The 17,248-nt window shown below is 45.4% G+C and overlaps 1 protein-coding gene across 1 annotated transcript in view; it reads right to left on the minus strand.

Moving 5' to 3' along the window:
• LOC136332060 (zinc finger protein 432-like) overlaps positions 1-17,248 on the minus strand; it is a 42,383-nt gene that overhangs the window by 23,806 nt on the left and 1,329 nt on the right. Inside the window, exons 2-5 of the mRNA XM_066271311.1 lie at positions 8,306-8,430; positions 7,733-7,824; positions 2,839-2,983; positions 1,667-1,858 (exon numbers count right to left, since the gene is read on the minus strand). Coding sequence (XP_066127408.1) covers positions 1,667-1,681 — 15 coding nt within the window. The 5' untranslated portion in view covers positions 1,682-1,858; positions 2,839-2,983; positions 7,733-7,824; positions 8,306-8,430. The remainder of the gene's footprint in view (positions 1-1,666; positions 1,859-2,838; positions 2,984-7,732; positions 7,825-8,305; positions 8,431-17,248) is intronic.

Below are 17,248 nucleotides of genomic sequence, written 5' to 3' on the forward strand. Positions count from 1 at the left end.
CGCTCAAGCTGGCGACCTCGGGGTCTCGAACCTGGGTCCTTCCGCATCCCAGTCCGACGCTCTATCCACTGCGCCACCACCTGGTCAGGCTGATCTCATTTTTTATGGTCACGAGAGCCACTTACTATGTCTTGCCTGAATATTCGTGTTTTTATTGATCCCTGGTAGATCTCTGTTGTGGGTGTTGATAGTCTTATTTTCTGCTGCTTTGTTTAATATATAGTGTTTCCTTTATTCCTCCTGCCTTAATGCCCCATGCCTATTTTAGGCTGGGATCTGCTCCTAATTTAGACGAATTTACCTCTGCCACCCAGCATAGTATATCCCAAGGTTCTCTTCACCATGCCACAGCTGCCGAGCTCCAGGGAAGGGCACCCTGGGTTCATCTCTCCAGTTTAAAGAAAACAGAAGCTCCATATGTGCTGCAGATGGCTTTTCCAGTCTACCTGAGTCATTACCAGCTAGCAGCAGTGGTCATTGGGACTTGGACTCTAGCTGAGAAGTGTGGAAATGTGACCACAACTCTAATGCCTTGTGGACTTTTCCTGAATGTATGTGACTCCTGCTCCTTGGAACAGTTCTCAGACTGAAGTGGGGTTGGGTTACATTTACAAATAATATGAAGTGGTGATGGTGTCAGCATGGACTTGGTGAAATTACATTAAATGTTAAGGACATTTAAGACTGTAAGAATTTTATTTTAGATCCTGCTGTGTTAGTTAAGACTTTGCTTGATAATCTAATAGGCTTTAATCACTTCATTGTACTAGGACACTTGTTATAGTATCTGTTAGCATTGGCTATTTCAATTTTGTTGTTTATTTTATATTTTTCCAGTCTGCCTCCAAATCAGAACATGGGAATTCAGATGAGTATGAATCACAGCACACGAACTGAAGTTTTAAAAAATACAAAAGGGGGATCTGTTGGGGACTGAATAAGTAAACAGGGTATTTTTGCAATGTGGACAGAGATGCTGGGCCTAACCCCTACCTCACCTGCCTAGTTAACAAAGAGCTATACCTTATTCTCACTTGTCCCACTCATGTTCTCCAGAAGAGGCTGGAAGCTAGTTTCTTATTGGTGTAAAGTGACATTTGAACGGTATGGTGGGGCTGTCTTTGAGTTGTCTTGGAAATAACTGAATTGCTAATGGACCACCATTTTTTCCCTGAATAAAGATAGATGTGTCTTTGGGAGCAGCCATGTTATGGCTCAGGAACAGTAGAGAATTCTCCGTGCCATCCTCCCAAACCCATCTGTAAGTATATATCTTTAAGTCTCCATCATTTATTCAATTTCATACCTTTTCCTGTTCTAGACCCCACAATAGACTCGTTGTGGCTGGACCGTGACACCTTAGCAAATCAATGACTTTTCTGATTACAGTTTCCAAGGCAACACAAGAATTCCACCAAGTGCAAAAAACCCCCACCAATACATAAACATACACAAAGAAGCCAGTCTTTCCTTGGGGGGGGGGGGCATGAGCATCACAGCTAACATGGAGGTGTGGGTAAGGGCTTAGCTTTTTGCAAGCGAGGTGGGGGGTTGGGCAGCAGCCAGTTTCCACACCTCTGTCCTCCAGAAATAACTCTAAAAACACTATTGATTTTTCAGTCCTCGACACATTAGGGAATAAAGCAGAGAATAAAACAAAAGTCACCTGGGCCTGGAACATTTTCTTCTGTTTTGGTTAATAGCCAGCAACTGGTATACTCTTGTCTTTGTCTTCTCTTGATATGCCCTAAATTTCTAGTTAGAAATTTCACTCTCATCAAAAGTGTTTCCAGAAAGGACAATATCTAGGTCTTGCAAACTCCTCTTTCTTCATTCTTTTCTTATCTCTTCCAAAGACCTATGGGATGAAGAGCCAAATTATTTTCAGGGTTACATTCCCCTTGCTGTACACTCACCTTAACACATGGTCCCCAACACTTCTTTGTTTTTATTTGGTTCCTTAGAGACCATGCCTCAGACAATGAAACATAAGACACTGAAGGTATAAAAGTAGCTTGAACATGGCCCTGGCCTGTTGGCTCAGTGGTAGAGCATCAGCCCAGCGTGTGGAAGTCCCGGGTTCGATTCCCGGCCAGGAGAAGCACCTGCTTCTCTACCCCTCCCCCTCTCCTTCCTCTCTGTCTCTCTCTCTTCCCCTTCCGCAGCCAAGGCTCCATTGGAGCAAAGTTTGTCCGGGCGCTGAGGATGGCTCCGTGGCCTCTGCCTCAGGCGTTAGAATGCTTCGGGTTGCAAAGGAACATCACCCCTGTGGTGGGCATGCCGGGTGCACCCCGGTCGGGTGCATGCGGGAGTCTCTCTGACTGCCTCCCCACTTCTCACTTCGGAAACAAAACAAAATAAACAAACAGAAAAAGAAAAGAAAAACTTGTGGTGGAGGAGGTACGTGGTCCAGCAGCCTGAGCTCAACGCAGAAGCGGCCAGGGCCCCTGAGCTTTCAAACCTGCTGTCACACGTCTCACCACAAAAGTCAGTAGCCATCGCCCCCCGACGGCTTTAATACCAAAACCAGCCCAGAAACATGCACACACTGACATCCCTTTACGGTCCCACGATCAGTGGCTCCAAGTTATTTAAGAACCTGACCCAGACTTCGTGGTCATTCACTAACGCCAGCCCGCAGCTGTCAGTCACCTACGGGAGGAGTGACCCGCGAAGACCCTGAACCCTGACCTCTTGACTCTTGGTAGTTGGTCTCTTCAGACCTTTCATCACTGACCACCAGCGCCCCCCATGATTGAGCCCAAAGCCAGCCAGGAGACGACTCCTTGCTCCCCGCCCCGGCACTACCTTCACCGACTCATAGGAGCGGCCACTTACCTAGCGAACCACAGACACTCCCACTCCCGGGTCCGACTCGCTTCTGAACTTGCAGCGACCTCTGCAGGGCCTCACTTACTTGCCTAAACTTCTCTGCCTTCCGGCCTCCTTTCGCGAGAACATCCGACGAAGGCCCGCAGTGTTTCTATGGAGAAAGGAATACGGTGTCTGGCTTTTCTTTATGAGGTCATATATCAGCGCCGCCGTCGCCTCGGCATCCTGGGGGCCGCCATCTTTGCACATACACAAGGCATTTGCGTCAGTGTGCGTACGGTGTGATACTGACTGATCGTAGCCTTAAGTTTCCCATTTGAGGTACGTCACCCCGACATGATTATGGAAAGGTTTTTCAGAGGCTTGAGGTCACAGAAGCAAGCGTCAGGTGGGATTAAACTCGTTGTTGTAGGGGAAGGCGAAAGGCGCCTATGTTTCAAACGTCGGAGCTTATCAAGACCAAAAGACCCGGGCATACAATCTCAGCGGCCCTGAACAGCTATGACGTTTCGTACAAAATTAAAATAACCTCTGGACACCGCAGCCACTAGTCTGGTTGCGCAGAGATTTAGAGGCCTTGTAAAAACTCTAGCACGTTTGACCAAAAAGCTGGCGAGGCGATAAAACCGTCTGGGGCTCGCGCCGTTCGGCAGCCCCTGGGCGCGGCCATCTCTGGGGAGGACCGCTGTCCGTACAGAAGAGTCGGGAGCGCGCAGCGCGGACGGCAGGTGGCAGTGCGCTGGAAAGACCGGCTAGGTTTGGAAAAGTGAGATGATATATGGGAAATACGATGCTCACAAAGGGAGCAGAAATGATGGACGTTGTCAGCCCTTACCAGCCCAAACACAAAACATGCTACATACATCCTGGGCAGACACTGAACTACCCTATCACTACAGTCTGTATTTTATGAACAGACACTTCGCGTGTGTACTTTTGTGTGTGAGACACAGCAAGAGGGACAGATAGGGACAGACAGGAAGGGAAATAAGAAGCATCATTTGTGGCACCTGTGGTTCATTGATTGCTTTCTCGTGTGCCTTGAGGGTCGGGGGCTCCAGCAGACTGAGTGACCCCTTACTCAAACCAGATGAGCCCACGCTCAAGCCAGTGACCTCGGGGTTTCAAACATGGGTCCTCCGCGTCCCAGTCCGACGCTCTATCCACTGCACCAACACCTTGTCAGGCAGTGCATGTACTCTTTATCTGGCTTCTTTCATACGACATAATTGTTTTTTGTTTTTCCTCTTTTTAATTATTTATTTTAGAGAGCGGAGGGAGAGAGAGAGAGACAACGGGGGTGATGGGAAGGAGCACAAAGCATCAACTCCTATATCTGCCTTGACCAGGCAAGCCCTGGGTTTTGGACCAGTGACCTCAGCATTCCAGGTCGATGCCTTTTTTTTTTTACAGGGACAGAGAGAGAGTGGGACAGATAGGGATGGACAGACAGGAATGGAGAGAGATGAGAAGCATCAATCATTAGTTTTTCATTGCGACACCTTAGTTGTTCATTGATTGCTTTCTCATATGTGCCTTGACCGTGGGCCTTCAGCAGACCGAATAACGCCTTGCTCGAGCCAGCGACCTTGGGTCCAAGCTGGTGAGCTTTTTGCTCAAACCAGATGAGCCCGCGCTCAAGCTGGCGACCTCGGGGTCTCGAACCTGGGTCCTCTGCATCCCAGTCCAATGCTCTATCCATTGTGCCACTGCCCAGTCAGGCTTCCAGATCAATGCTTTATCCACTGCACCACCATAGGTCAGGCCACGACATAATTGTTTTGAGATATCAGCTAAGTTTGTTCCTTTTGTTGCTCCATATTCATTATATGGGTATTTCAAAATGTGTTGAATCATTCATCAGCTGGTGGACCACTGGGTTGTTTTCAATCTTGGGGGGGGGGATACTGCAAATGGAACTTCTATGAACATGCAAAAAATAAAATGACATAAAAAACTGGATTTCCCACAGTCGTATGCATGTTTATCACCTCACCAAGAGGTCCTGGCCAGGCGTTTGCAGGCCTACTACTATTTCTAGCCCTGCTCTAGGTCCCATTTGTAGTAGCCCCAGCCCTGAGCTAGAACACTCACTCACCTGGAGGAAGCCGAGATCTTGAGAACGGGCTGTAGCAGACATCAAGCTCATCTACTTGCTCACATTATGTTCAACCCCATAGGCCCTTATAATTCTCAGAATGTTCCAGATAAAATCAGCCATAGGTCAAGACCAGAAGTCAGTTCCATCTTCTGACACCTTCATCAGTACTATGCTGGCCCAGTCTCTGAAGCGAGATGGTGGAACTGTCCCTGCTTACACCTTTGTCCTGTACTACCTCACCTTTACAAGGTAATCCTTGTAAAACACAAATCGTGACATTTTCTTGTTCTTATTTATCTAATGATTGCATCACAAATTAAAATAAGTATTGAGATGGCTAAATTTAGGTGATGAAATATATTGGAGTGAATTTACCCAATAATCCAGGGTTTGTGACTGAAATGTAGGACAGAGAGTGTTCTCTAAGCAAGACTCATGCTTTTTAACAGAATATCTTTATTGGATCAAGGGAATGATTGGGTAGAGGCAAGAGGACAACAGCACCACTCACATGAGTAAGAAGGAATGAAAAAAACATAGGAAAATCACATGTCCAATAAAGCGCATCACAGAGAAGATGGGATCTTTGAAATGCTGGCAACTCTTAAAAATTATAAGCCTGTGAACAAATAAATAAAATAAGGGTTCTTCTCCAATATATCCCACGAGGATTTTACCTCCCTCATCTCTATGTTCCTCCATCTTGGACCAAGGTGCATAAACTTTTCATTTTACTTATCCTGGGAATGCTATGCCTTTTCTGTTTTCCTCTTAAATTCAGGCAGACACTGAGTCTTTTTTTTTTTTTTTTGTATTTTTTCTGAAGCTGGAAACGGGGAGAGACAGTCAGACAGACTCCCGCATGCGCCCGACCGGGATCCACCCGGCACGCCCACCAGGGGCGATGCTCTGCCCACCAGGGGGCGTTGCTCTGCCGCGACCAGAGCCACTCTAGCACCTGGGGCAGAGGCCAAGGAGCCATCCCCAGCGCCCGGGCCATCTTTGCTCCAATGGAGCCTTGGCTGCGGGAGGGGAAGAGAGAGACAGAGAGGAAGGAGGGGGGGTGGAGAAGCAAATGGGCGCTTCTCCTATGTCCCCTGGCCGGGAATTGAACCCGGGTCCCCGCACGCCAGGCCGACGCTCTACCGCTGAGCCAACCGGCCAGACACTGAGTCTTTCAACACACACACACACACACACACACACGGAATGGAAAGAAATACTAAAATCATCATACACCTGTCCCTTGGTTTGTATCTTCATGAACTGGCAACTGCAAATAATGTGTACGGCTATATCTTTTCTTGAGAGACGTTCTTATTCTATTTCTCAGGAATCAGCCTCTCTTGGGTCTTCCAACCTCACCTCCTCTTTGTAAACTTCCTACTTGACCACTGCTCTTACCCTACTTTGTTAAATACTCATATTTATTTATTTATTTATTTATTTATTTACAGAGTCAGAGATAGACAGGGACAGACAGACAGGAACAGGAACGGAGAGAGATGAGAAGCATCAATCATCAGTTTCTCGTTGCGCGTTGCGACTTCTTAGTTGTTCATTGATTGCTTTCTCACATGTGCCTTGACCGCGGGCCTTCAGCAGACCGAGTAACCCCCTGCTGGAGCCAGCGACCTTGGGTCCAAGCTGGTGAGCTCTTTGCTCAAGCCAGATGAGCCCGAGCTCAAGCTGGCCACCTCGGGGTCTCGAACCTGGGTCCTTCTGCATCTCAGTCCGACGCTCTATCCACTGCGCCACCACCTGATCAGGCAAATACTCATCTTTAGAAGACTCTAAAGTTTAAAAAAAGAGGGAAGGTCGAAGAAATTTTCTCATAGGGAAGGTAATTTTAGTTCCTCGTAAACAAAAAGTCTGAATTCATTCAGGAGTTTCTGTGAAGACAGTATAATATATGGCACAAGTGTACAAATCAGAAAATAGTCAGGGAGATGTGCAGTTAGCAGTCGTTACAGAGAATAAGAGCTTAATTATAATGGAGGAAAGACTGAAAGATTATGAGAACAGAGCAAGAAATGAAAAACAGAACCTTTGGATAATTTCAGAGAGGGGCAAGGACAAGTGTCTTAGTGCATTCAGGCTACTGTAACACAAAACAACAGAAATTAATTTCAGACATTTCTGGAGGCTGAGAAATCCAAGATTAAGGCACCAGCAGGTTCAATGCCTGGTGAGGGCCTTTATAACTTAATCACCTCTCAAAGGCCCAGTCTCCTAAAACCATCACCTTTGGGGGTTAGGGTTTCAACATATGAATTTTCAGGGGACACAAACATTTAGTCTACAGCAAGACACTAAGAAACCATATAAACATAGAGATCAGGTTATGGTGTGGGCATCACATTCCATGTAAGGTTGAATGTTAGGAAGGGAAACCACTATTTCCCAGTGCAGCAGAAAGATGCTCTACTTAAAGATGATGCAGAATTAAAGCTCTCTAGAACGAGTTCTGGAAGGTAGAATTTCATAGCAGCGGAGGTGGAAGAAATAGGAAGAGGCGCTGCGGCAATCGACAGGAAAGGAGATGACTTGACAAACCTAGAAAGAAGAGAACTTGGCAAACACCAAACAAATCAAGGCGTACATAAAATAAGCAGGAATCAAGTCTCAGAAGACAAAAGGGTGGATTTCCCTCTAAGCTCCAAAGAGAAAGGTCTCAGGTGGGGGGCAGGACATGAGGAGCTGCTGGTTAGGTTTCCTCAGACTGGCACCCTGTGGCACCTTCCCTGACTAGGACACACCCTCCCTGTCCCCCCACCTTGCTGGTTCTCACCCACTCACCTGGACAGCTTTCGCCGTGGGATTTTCTATTGTTCGGTGTTCCTCCCTTCATTCTAGTTTGAAGAATGGATTTGGTTTGCTGGCTTGATGCCCTGTTCATAGGAAATGACGGAAGACTTCAACACATGAAATTGGGCTAACAGTGGTCGGCAAACTCATTAGTCAACAGAGCCAAATATCAACAGTACAACGATTGAAATTTCTTTTGAGAGCCAAATTTTTTAAACTTAAACTGTATAGGTAGGGACATTCCTTATCGAGGTAGCACCTGCACATGATATTTTGTGGAAGAGCCACACTCAAGGTGCCAAAGAGCCGCATGTGGCTCGCGAGCTGCAGTATGCCAACCAGGGGCTAGGAGGTACAAGATGGGAGAATGCTACATTTTTTAGTTTTCATATCTGCAATGTGAGGCTTTTCTCTCAGGAGAGTGAATATTATATACTCTTTTCTAGAGCCAGAGAGGGATCTGAGAACCCACCAGTCGAGAGCACTACAGAGACTCTGAAGCGTTAAGCAGATAAGAGGAAAGGCCACTGACTGAGGCCCCACTGACAGGGGGGCTGTCCTCACCCGTGGACACCAGGCTGCTGTATTTCTCCAACACCGTAGCCCATACAGGTTCCTCTGATCAGGGCCCAGGAACTTCCATTTCTCTCAGGTGAATCCATGGCCACATCCTCCAACATCAGTGGTTCCTGTAATAATAACATAGTCCTGTTTAATAGGAAGTGCTTCGCTTTTCTTGATATATGGAAGGAACGTAAAAGAAGTTATTCTGCTTATTTTTACCATACAGACTACAAAAATACAACAATTAAAAGGAAAACACTTTGCCCTGGCCGGGATAGCTTGGTTGGTTAGAGCATCATCTGGAAGTACAAAGTTTGCCGGTTCGATCCCTGGTCAGGGCACATACAGGAGCAGCTCAGTGTTCCTGTCTCTCTCTCGCTGAAATCAATAAATAAATATTGTTAAAAAAAAAAGAAAAACACTTTGTAGTAGAATGAATTATTGGAATATTCTGCTATTATCACTCAGTCTTCAAAACACTAGACATTTCTATAATGCATAGCCATTAATTCCCCTAGCTAACCAAGAATCATATATATGTATATGTGCACCTACTGGCCAAACACTATACATTCATGAGTCATATCAAGATTAATAAAACATCGCTCCTCAGACTGCTGGCTAAGATCAAGTGAAGACTAATAAAATATAGTATTACAACTCATCAAGGGACTTCCCAGGCATGGTGGATCAATCAGAACAGTGGCCGAGACAACAGATGCCAGAATTATTAAGATACAGCATGTTGCCTGACCAGGCGGTGGCGCAGTGGATAGAGCGTCGAACTGGGATGCAGAGGATCCAGGTTAGAGACCCCGAGGTCACCAGCTTAAGTGCAGGCTCATCTGGTTTGGGCAAAGCTCACTAGCTTGGACCCAAGGTCGCTGGCTCGAGCAAAGGGTTACTTGGTCTGCTGAAGGCCCACAGTCAAGGCACATATGAGAAAGCAAACAACTAAGGTGTCACAACAAAAAATGATGATTGAGCTTCTCATCTCTCTCCATTCCTGTCTGTCTGTCCCTATCTATCCCTCTCTCTGACTCTTTCTGTATGTCTAAAACAGCATGTTTAGTACATGTGTTTAAAATGTTGTAAGGAATGAGGCATTGTAATATAGCTGAAGAAAAGGAAACTATAAAGAGACAATTATGATCACACATATATATGTTTAAAGCATATCAGAAGCATAGAAATTACCCAAAACAATCAGGGTTCATTACAGTTAAAAGCTAGAAATTAACATTGGCCCAGAGAAGGCACACGAAGTGTGGACAGAATCCAGAAAAGTTCTAAACACAGAGCTTCCAGGTATTCTCCCTGGTGGAGTCACAGGAAGTATTACTCTGTCGCAAGCATGTGACAGTAGGCAGGGAGTTCTGCCAGCTAGAGAAGCCCGCCTCGGCCTGATGATGTCCAGTCTTCACTGTGGCTCAATCATGTCAGCCTGGTGGGACACCGCTGTGCCTGACCTCACTCCCTGGCCTCTCAAGATGTCCAGTGACACCATGTGGTCTACAGCTCCCATCGTAAATCACATTGTGGGTGTGGCATTTGCCTTTATCCTTTGATTTTAATCTCTTTCCTTTTTATAACAAATGTAACCTTGAGGATAACAAGTTTTCGGAGTTCTCTGAGTCCTGGAAAATCAGGAAACCTGAGGAATCTGCAACACAAGAGGGAACTTCCTTATTTCATAATTAGATATATAACATATAAATATTAAATATATGAATATGTGTTGCCTTTACTTTTTAAAAAATGACCTACTTGATTCATGGCTACATTTTCAAGATTCCAGGCCCTGGCTAATTGGCTCAGTGGTAGAGAATCAGCCCAGTGTTTGAATGTCCTAGGTTTGATTCCTGGTCAGGGCACACAGAAGAAGCGACCATCTGCTTTGCTTCTTCACCTTGCCCCCTTGCTTCTTTCTCCCCCCCCCTCTCCCCCCTCCCCTCCTGCAGCCATGGCTCAAATGGAGCAAATTGGCCCCAGGCCCTGAGGATGGCTCCATGGTCTCAACCTCAGGCACTAAGAAGAGCTCAGTTGCTGAGTAATGGAGCAACTGTCCCAGATGGGCAGAGTGTTGTACTCGCCGGGTAAAACAAACACTGGAGACGTTTGGAGAGTTTCAGACAAAGTTTTATGGCCAAGAGAAAAAGAAAACAAAGCAAAACAAAACAAACCTGTGCAGGGGTGAACTCAAGTGGTAGTCACAAGAGCCACACCGAGCGCCTACAGTCTAGGGGTTCTTATAGCATAGCAAGCAAGCAGTTCATACAGAAGCAAATTTGGCATTTAGCAATTGGCTCCCCCAAATTAAATTCTAGTCACGTGCCTTAGTAACCAGTCATACAGTTGAAAGCCCCAGCTGGAAATATCCCTATCTATCCCCTAGGATGTGGTTACATTTACTGTCTTAGGAGTTCTTGTGACTTCCTTATCTCAAGGACTCCTTAGCTCCTAGCCATCCTGGGAGTCTGGGCTCACCTGTTTACTGGACTAGTTCCTTTGAAGTTATTTCTAAAGCCTATTAATATATTTTATAGCTTTTATTCGAATGTCACATTTCCTCCTCTTCTTTGTCCTAGTTAAATCCTTAACTATAACGGAGATTCTTCGGCTGCACTAAGGCGTTGGTACGGCTGAGATAAAATCATTATTTTAACTGTTTCTATTCTTTCCTTAATAAAAGCAAATAACTTGTTAAGGATTACGGGTCCAATAGTGAGGGCCAATAACAATACTAACAATGGTCCTGCTGGTGTAGTTATCAATGTAGTTAGCCAAGGTGACAGTTTGAATATAGAGGTGAACCAATCTAAATTGTCATTATTTTGCTGAATGTGCTCTGCTAACTGTTTTATCTTATCTATTTTATCCTGGATTTTATTGCTGTTATCAGTTAAATTAAAACAACACATTCCTTTTATTTTTTCACAACCCTGGTGGTGAAATAATAATAGATAATCAATAGCCGCCCGATTATCTAAAATAGCTTGACGTAATTGCTGCTGTTCATTATTAAAAAGAGTCAATGCTTGAGACGTTTCGTTGATGCTTTTAGCTAAGTTACAAGCTAAATGCTGGATTTGTCTATGATTGTAAGCACCCCATACTAGATTCCCTACAACACTTAAAATTATAGCATATCCTTCAGCTTCTGACAACAATCGTACTTCATCATGACATTCAGGTCCTACAGGGATGGAGGCAGCACGCCTACTGCGAAGAGTGGTATTATGCTCAAGAAGTAACAAATCATTCTTGTTAGGTAAGAAAGTAGCAATCCTAGATAAACAACAAGTGGTGTCAGTAAGATTAGGGGGAATATAATTATATGTCATAGAGTTACAGGTAAAGAACCATCCAGTAGGCAGGGTAATATAGCCATAAATGGAAGGGTATTTGATAGTATTATTACAGGGCAAAAAACCAGGGATCGTCTTACAATTTTTACTACAATTAACAAAAAGAACACAAGTATCATTGGGTACAATAATGCTATGGGGGGTATGAATCTGTAATGCATGGCTTGGCAACTGATAAGAAGCTTTTCCCCAGTTTGCTAAATCTAGATAAGTTACAGTCTTATTAGGGATACTGGAGAAGAAAGTTAAATTCCTTATGTCAGCTGCCGGTTTACATACCGGGCGTAGACATTTTCCTAGCATGAAATGAGTATGACTATCCTGTTCAAGGCAAAACGATGAGACATTTAGGGTGCGTGCTAAAGCCACCCATAAATTCTCTGGATGATTCAGGGTTTCCTGGAAAGCAGGTACTGGTTTAATACTGGATAACATACAAAAGAAAACTGTTGCTACGATTCGGGTAAGAACCGCACTTTTAAGGGATTGTGGGGATCCGCTTTGACTCTCCATTTGGCTTCCTTCAAGCTCGGTTCTTGAGCTAACTTTACATGTGATAGATGAATCCAGTAAGGTTTTTCAGCTATCCTCACAGCCGTGGGCGTGCTGAACAGTACCTGGAACGGTCCTTGCCACCGAGCGTCAAGGTTCCCGCGACGGTGGTTAAGAATCCATACCCATTGTCCTGGCTCCGGTGGAGTTGGCAGTGGAAGTCCTTTGAGTTGGTCCTTCTGCTGGTCTCTAAGCGCCCGTACTTCTGCACGTATCAGTTGTAATGCCTGTAAGGACTTTAGAAAACTTTGATTAGAACCCTCAATTTCTTCCCTCGTTATTTGTGGAACCAAAGGAGTTGGTTGCCCATACATTAGCTCATAAGGAGTCCATTTTCCTGTATAGGGTGTATTTTGAACCCTATATAATGCAAAAGGGAGTAGCTCTACCCAATTTTTGCTAGTCTCCTCTCTTAACTTAATTATAGTCTCTTTAAGGGTCCTATTCATCCTCTCGACTTGCCCTGAACTTTGAGGCCGATAAATGCAATGTAATTTCCAATTGATCCCTAATCTTTTTGCCAATTCCTGTGATATCTTGGACACAAAAGCAGGTCCATTATATGACCCTACAGCAATGGGAATGCCATATCGTGGAATGATTTCTCTTAAAAGTATTTTACATACTGTTGAAGCAGTTTCTCCTTTTGTAGGAAAAGCCTCAGTCCATCCAGTAAAGGTGTCTATTAGAACAAGCAAATATTTGTAGCCTAATTTCCCTGGAGTCATCTCGGTAAAGTCCACTTCCCATAGTTCTCCAGGAGCTTTTCCTCGGTGCCTGATGAGAGGAGGTAATTTCTTATTGACAGCATTTACTTTGGCGCAGGCCTGACACCTAGACACAACAGAGTGTATGACATCTCTGATTTCTGCTCCTTCATAATATTTTCTTACTAGATGTTCTAGTTTTTGTTGTCCTAAGTGGGAGCTGCTATGTATTTCTTGAATTATTTGTCTTAACACTCCTTGTGGTAGGTATATTCTGCTGTCTGGTAATTCTATCCATCCCTGTTTACTTTTCTTACCCCCTAGTTGCTCACCTTTCTCTTCTTCTTTTGGCTCATACCTCGGTTCTATTGGTAAACTAGGGGGTGGGATGAGCAGCAGTTGGTTAGTGTGTTCCTCCTCTTCTGCTGCATTCCGTGCCGCTCGATCAGCAAAATGGTTTCCTTTCACTATAGGGGAATCCCCCTTTTGATGTCCCTTGCAATGTATTATTGCCACCTTTTTAGGCAACCAAATGGCTTCTAATAGAGCTAAAATCTCATCCTTATTTTTAATTTCTTTTCCTGTAGTAGTTAGTAACCCACGCTCCTGGTAGATGGCGCCATGTACATGGGCCGTGGCAAAGGCATATTTACTGTCTGTATAGATGTTGGCACTTTTCCCTTCAGCAATTCTAAGGGCCTGTGTGAGTCCGATAAGCTCAGCCCGTTGTGCAGATGTGCCTTTAGGCAGTGCCTTTTTCCATAACACAGTGTCTTGAGTGGTCACCGCAGTTCCAGCATACCTTTGCCCATCCCGAACATAGCTACTTCCATCTGTAAACAGAGTTAAATCTGCCTTCTCATAGGCCTGATCCCGCAGATCTGGTCTGGCTCCTGTAATGGTATCTAATATTTGTCTACAGTCATGGATCACCGATGGGTCTGGCAACAGGAGCAATGTAGCAGGATTCAAGGCCGTTGTTTTCAAAAATTGTATTGCGGGGGGGTTCAGCAACTGTGCTCGGTACTGTGTTAGTCGGGCATTCGAGATCCACCTATCTGGTGGAGCCCGTAGCACTTGTTCTAAATAGTGCTCTCCAATGACCTGAATGTCTTGACCTAGAGTCAGTTTATTGGCCTCCTTTATAAGGATGGAGGTAGCAGCAAGTGCTTTCAAACAGTTTGGCCAGCCTGATGACACAGGATATAGTCTTCTGGACAGATAGGCTATTGGTCTCTTCTAAGGTCCCAGTTCTTGACAGAGGACCCCTAGAGCAATGCCCTTCTTCTCAGTCACAAATAGTTGAAAAGACTTAGACAAGTCTGGCAGGGTTAATGCCGGGGCTGCAACTAGGGCCTCCTTAAGTTTTTGAAAAGACTCTCGTGCCTCCTCTGTCCATACAAATTGTTCCTCTTTTCCCCGTGTTAACTCATGCAAAGGTTTGGCCAGCTCTGCAAATCCTAGTATCCAAAGTCTGCAATATCCCACGGCACCTAAAAATTCTCGTACTTGCCTCTTACTTACAGGCTCAGGAATCTGTAGTATAGTCTGAATTCTTTGGCTAGACAAGCTACGTTGTCCTCCCCTCAAGTCATACCCCAAGTAACTCACGGTTTGGGTGACAATTTGGGCCTTCTTAGCAGATACTCGATAGCCCATCCGTTGCAGTTCTTGGAGTAGTTCCAATGTAGCTTCTTGGCAACTCTCCTGGTTTGGGGCTGCGATAAGGAGATCGTCCACATACTGCAGCAGCACAATTGAAGAGTGGCCGGCTCGAAACTCCTGTAAGTCTTTGCACAAAGCCTCATTAAATATGGTTGGTGAATTCTTAAAACCCTGAGGGAGCCTGGTCCAAGTGTATTGGCCTGAAAGTCCATTCTCAGGATCATTCCACTCAAAGGCAAACACTTCCTGACTTTGCTTTGCTAATGGAATGCAAAAGAAGGCATCTTTCAAATCTAATACTGAATAGAAAACATGCGTTGGTGGCAATGAACTTAATAGGGTATAGGGGTTTGACACAGTAGGATGTATGGTCTCTACCCGAGCATTCACTTCATGCAGGTCCTGCACTGGGCGATAGTCCTGAGTTCCAGGTTTTTGTACTGGCAGTAGAGGAGTGTTCCAGGCAGATTGGCATTCCCGGAGAATCCAGGCTTCTAATAAGCGCCTCAAGTGCTGTGCTATACCCTGTTTAGCCCGAGCAGGTACAGGATACTGTCTGATGCGTACTGGGCTGGCATCACTCCGCAACAGCACTACTACAGGCGGCTGATGTACTGCCAATCCCGGAGGATTATTCTCTGCCCAAACTCCAGGAACCTGCTGCTTTACTTCCTCGGGGATGCCCGTAAACCCGCTCTTACCTTCCGGGAGGGAGGCAATCAGGTATTCTTCTGATATTGGCACAGTCACTAATACCTTGCCTTCTGCATTCTCCTCCTGGTTGAAGGTTATTGTTGCTTGAAATTTTTGCAACAAATCTCGTCCCAACAGCGGGTAAGGGCAGTCTGGAATAATCAGGAATGAATGAGTAATAGTCCCTCGCGCCAGGTCTGTAATCCAAGCAGTGGCTCGAGGATATGAGACAGCCTTGCCAGTGACCCTTATTACCTTTGTGGATTCCTTTTGTAATGTCCCAAGTGGTCTCTTTAGGACGGAATAAGTGGCCCCCGTGTCAACTAGGAAGGTAGTTGGTTTCCCCTCAATTGACAGTGTGACCATAGGCTCCTGGGGGCCAACAGAAATGGAGCCTTGGCCCCGTCAGTCTAATTGGAGCAAGACTTGTGAGCTTTGTTCCTGATTTATGCCCTGTAGCTTAGGGCAGTCCTTCTTCCAATGACCTTTCTCTTTGCAATAAGCACACTGGTCTTTATCTAGTTGCTTCTGTGGGAAAGTTCCCTTCTTTCCCTTAAAGGGCTGCTGTTTCCCTTTTGGTCCTTTTGATTGCTGTGCCAAGAGTAGTTTTACAGCTGCTCTCCCTAACTCAGGGTCATCACGATTGACATAGACTCTCTGTGCTATTTCTAATAATTCACTCCTATTCTTTCCCTCAAATCCTTCTATTTTCTGGAGCTTCTTTCTAATGTCTGGGGCTGCCTGAGTGACGAAGGTTATGTTTATTAGCCTGCGATTTTCCTCTGCCTCAGGATCAATAGGGGTATAAACCCGGTAGGTCTCCATTAGCCGCTCTAAATATGCAGCAGGGGACTCATCCTTCCCCTGAGTTACCTCACCTACCTTACTAAAGTTGGTTGGTTTCTTAGCAGCTGCCCTTATTCCCCTTAATAGAGCCTGGCGATATTGGGTAAGCGATTCCCTATCCCTGACATTGTTTGGATCCCAACTGGGGGGGCTCCTGGGGAGCGTCCTCTCTAGTTCCCTTTCAGTGCCCCCCTCTTCCTTAAATACTTTTTCAGCTTCTTGGCTGATGCGGATTCTTTCTTCCGTTGTGAACAGGGTGTGCAAAAGCTGCTGACAATCATCCCAAGTTGGTTGATGGGTCCTGAAAACAGTCTCAAGCAAAGAAATTAACCCCTGAGGTTTCTCTGAAAACTACGGGGTCTGATGTTTCCAATTATAAAGGTCACTAGTAGAAAAAGGAATATAAATCATTCGGGACGGTGCATGTGGTCCTTCATCTAGTGGGGGCAGCACCTCCCTAAGAGGTAACATTGGGGCACCTCTATCAAAGGAAGGTTGAGCATAAGGGGTCCCCCCCGGGTGTGGGGAGGACTCTGGACATTCTCGGGCACAGTTGAATCTGGCTCCCTGGGCTTCTGATGAGGAGGAGGATAATTTACAGGGTCTACTATATCCTCAGTAACATCAGAAAGGACCGGATACGATTTGGGAGGCTCTCTTTTAGGTGCAAGTGAAGTGGAGGGAGGGCGAGGCTTAATGTCCGCTGCGCTCACACAAATAGCTCTCTTAACCTTTTGATTTGCTTTTATGCACCTCTTAATGTACCAGGTTTGTCTGTAGCTATATCTATCCAAACATCTATATACACATATTGGTCTGGGTGAGGCACCTGATATATAATGGCTCTTACTGCAAAAACTATGGGCAGATCAAAGGTTCCTTCAGATGGCCATCCAACCTTAAGAGATGGCCACTCCACTTGGCTTAAGGTCCGGAGAGTTTCTCGATCGGGTGGAGGTCCCTCATAACCCTGAGCTCTCTTCTGAAAATCAGAGAAGTTACTTAAAATGTAATCAAGAGGGGATTTAAGAGTAGATTCTTGCTGTCCCATCTCGCGGTACTTGTTCTTCTCAGCCAGGTATGCTTCTAGTCCTACAAAGACAACACACAGG

This window comes from Saccopteryx bilineata, chromosome 3 (assembly GCF_036850765.1).
Source record: "Saccopteryx bilineata isolate mSacBil1 chromosome 3, mSacBil1_pri_phased_curated, whole genome shotgun sequence".
NCBI classification, from domain to species: domain Eukaryota; kingdom Metazoa; phylum Chordata; class Mammalia; order Chiroptera; family Emballonuridae; genus Saccopteryx; species Saccopteryx bilineata.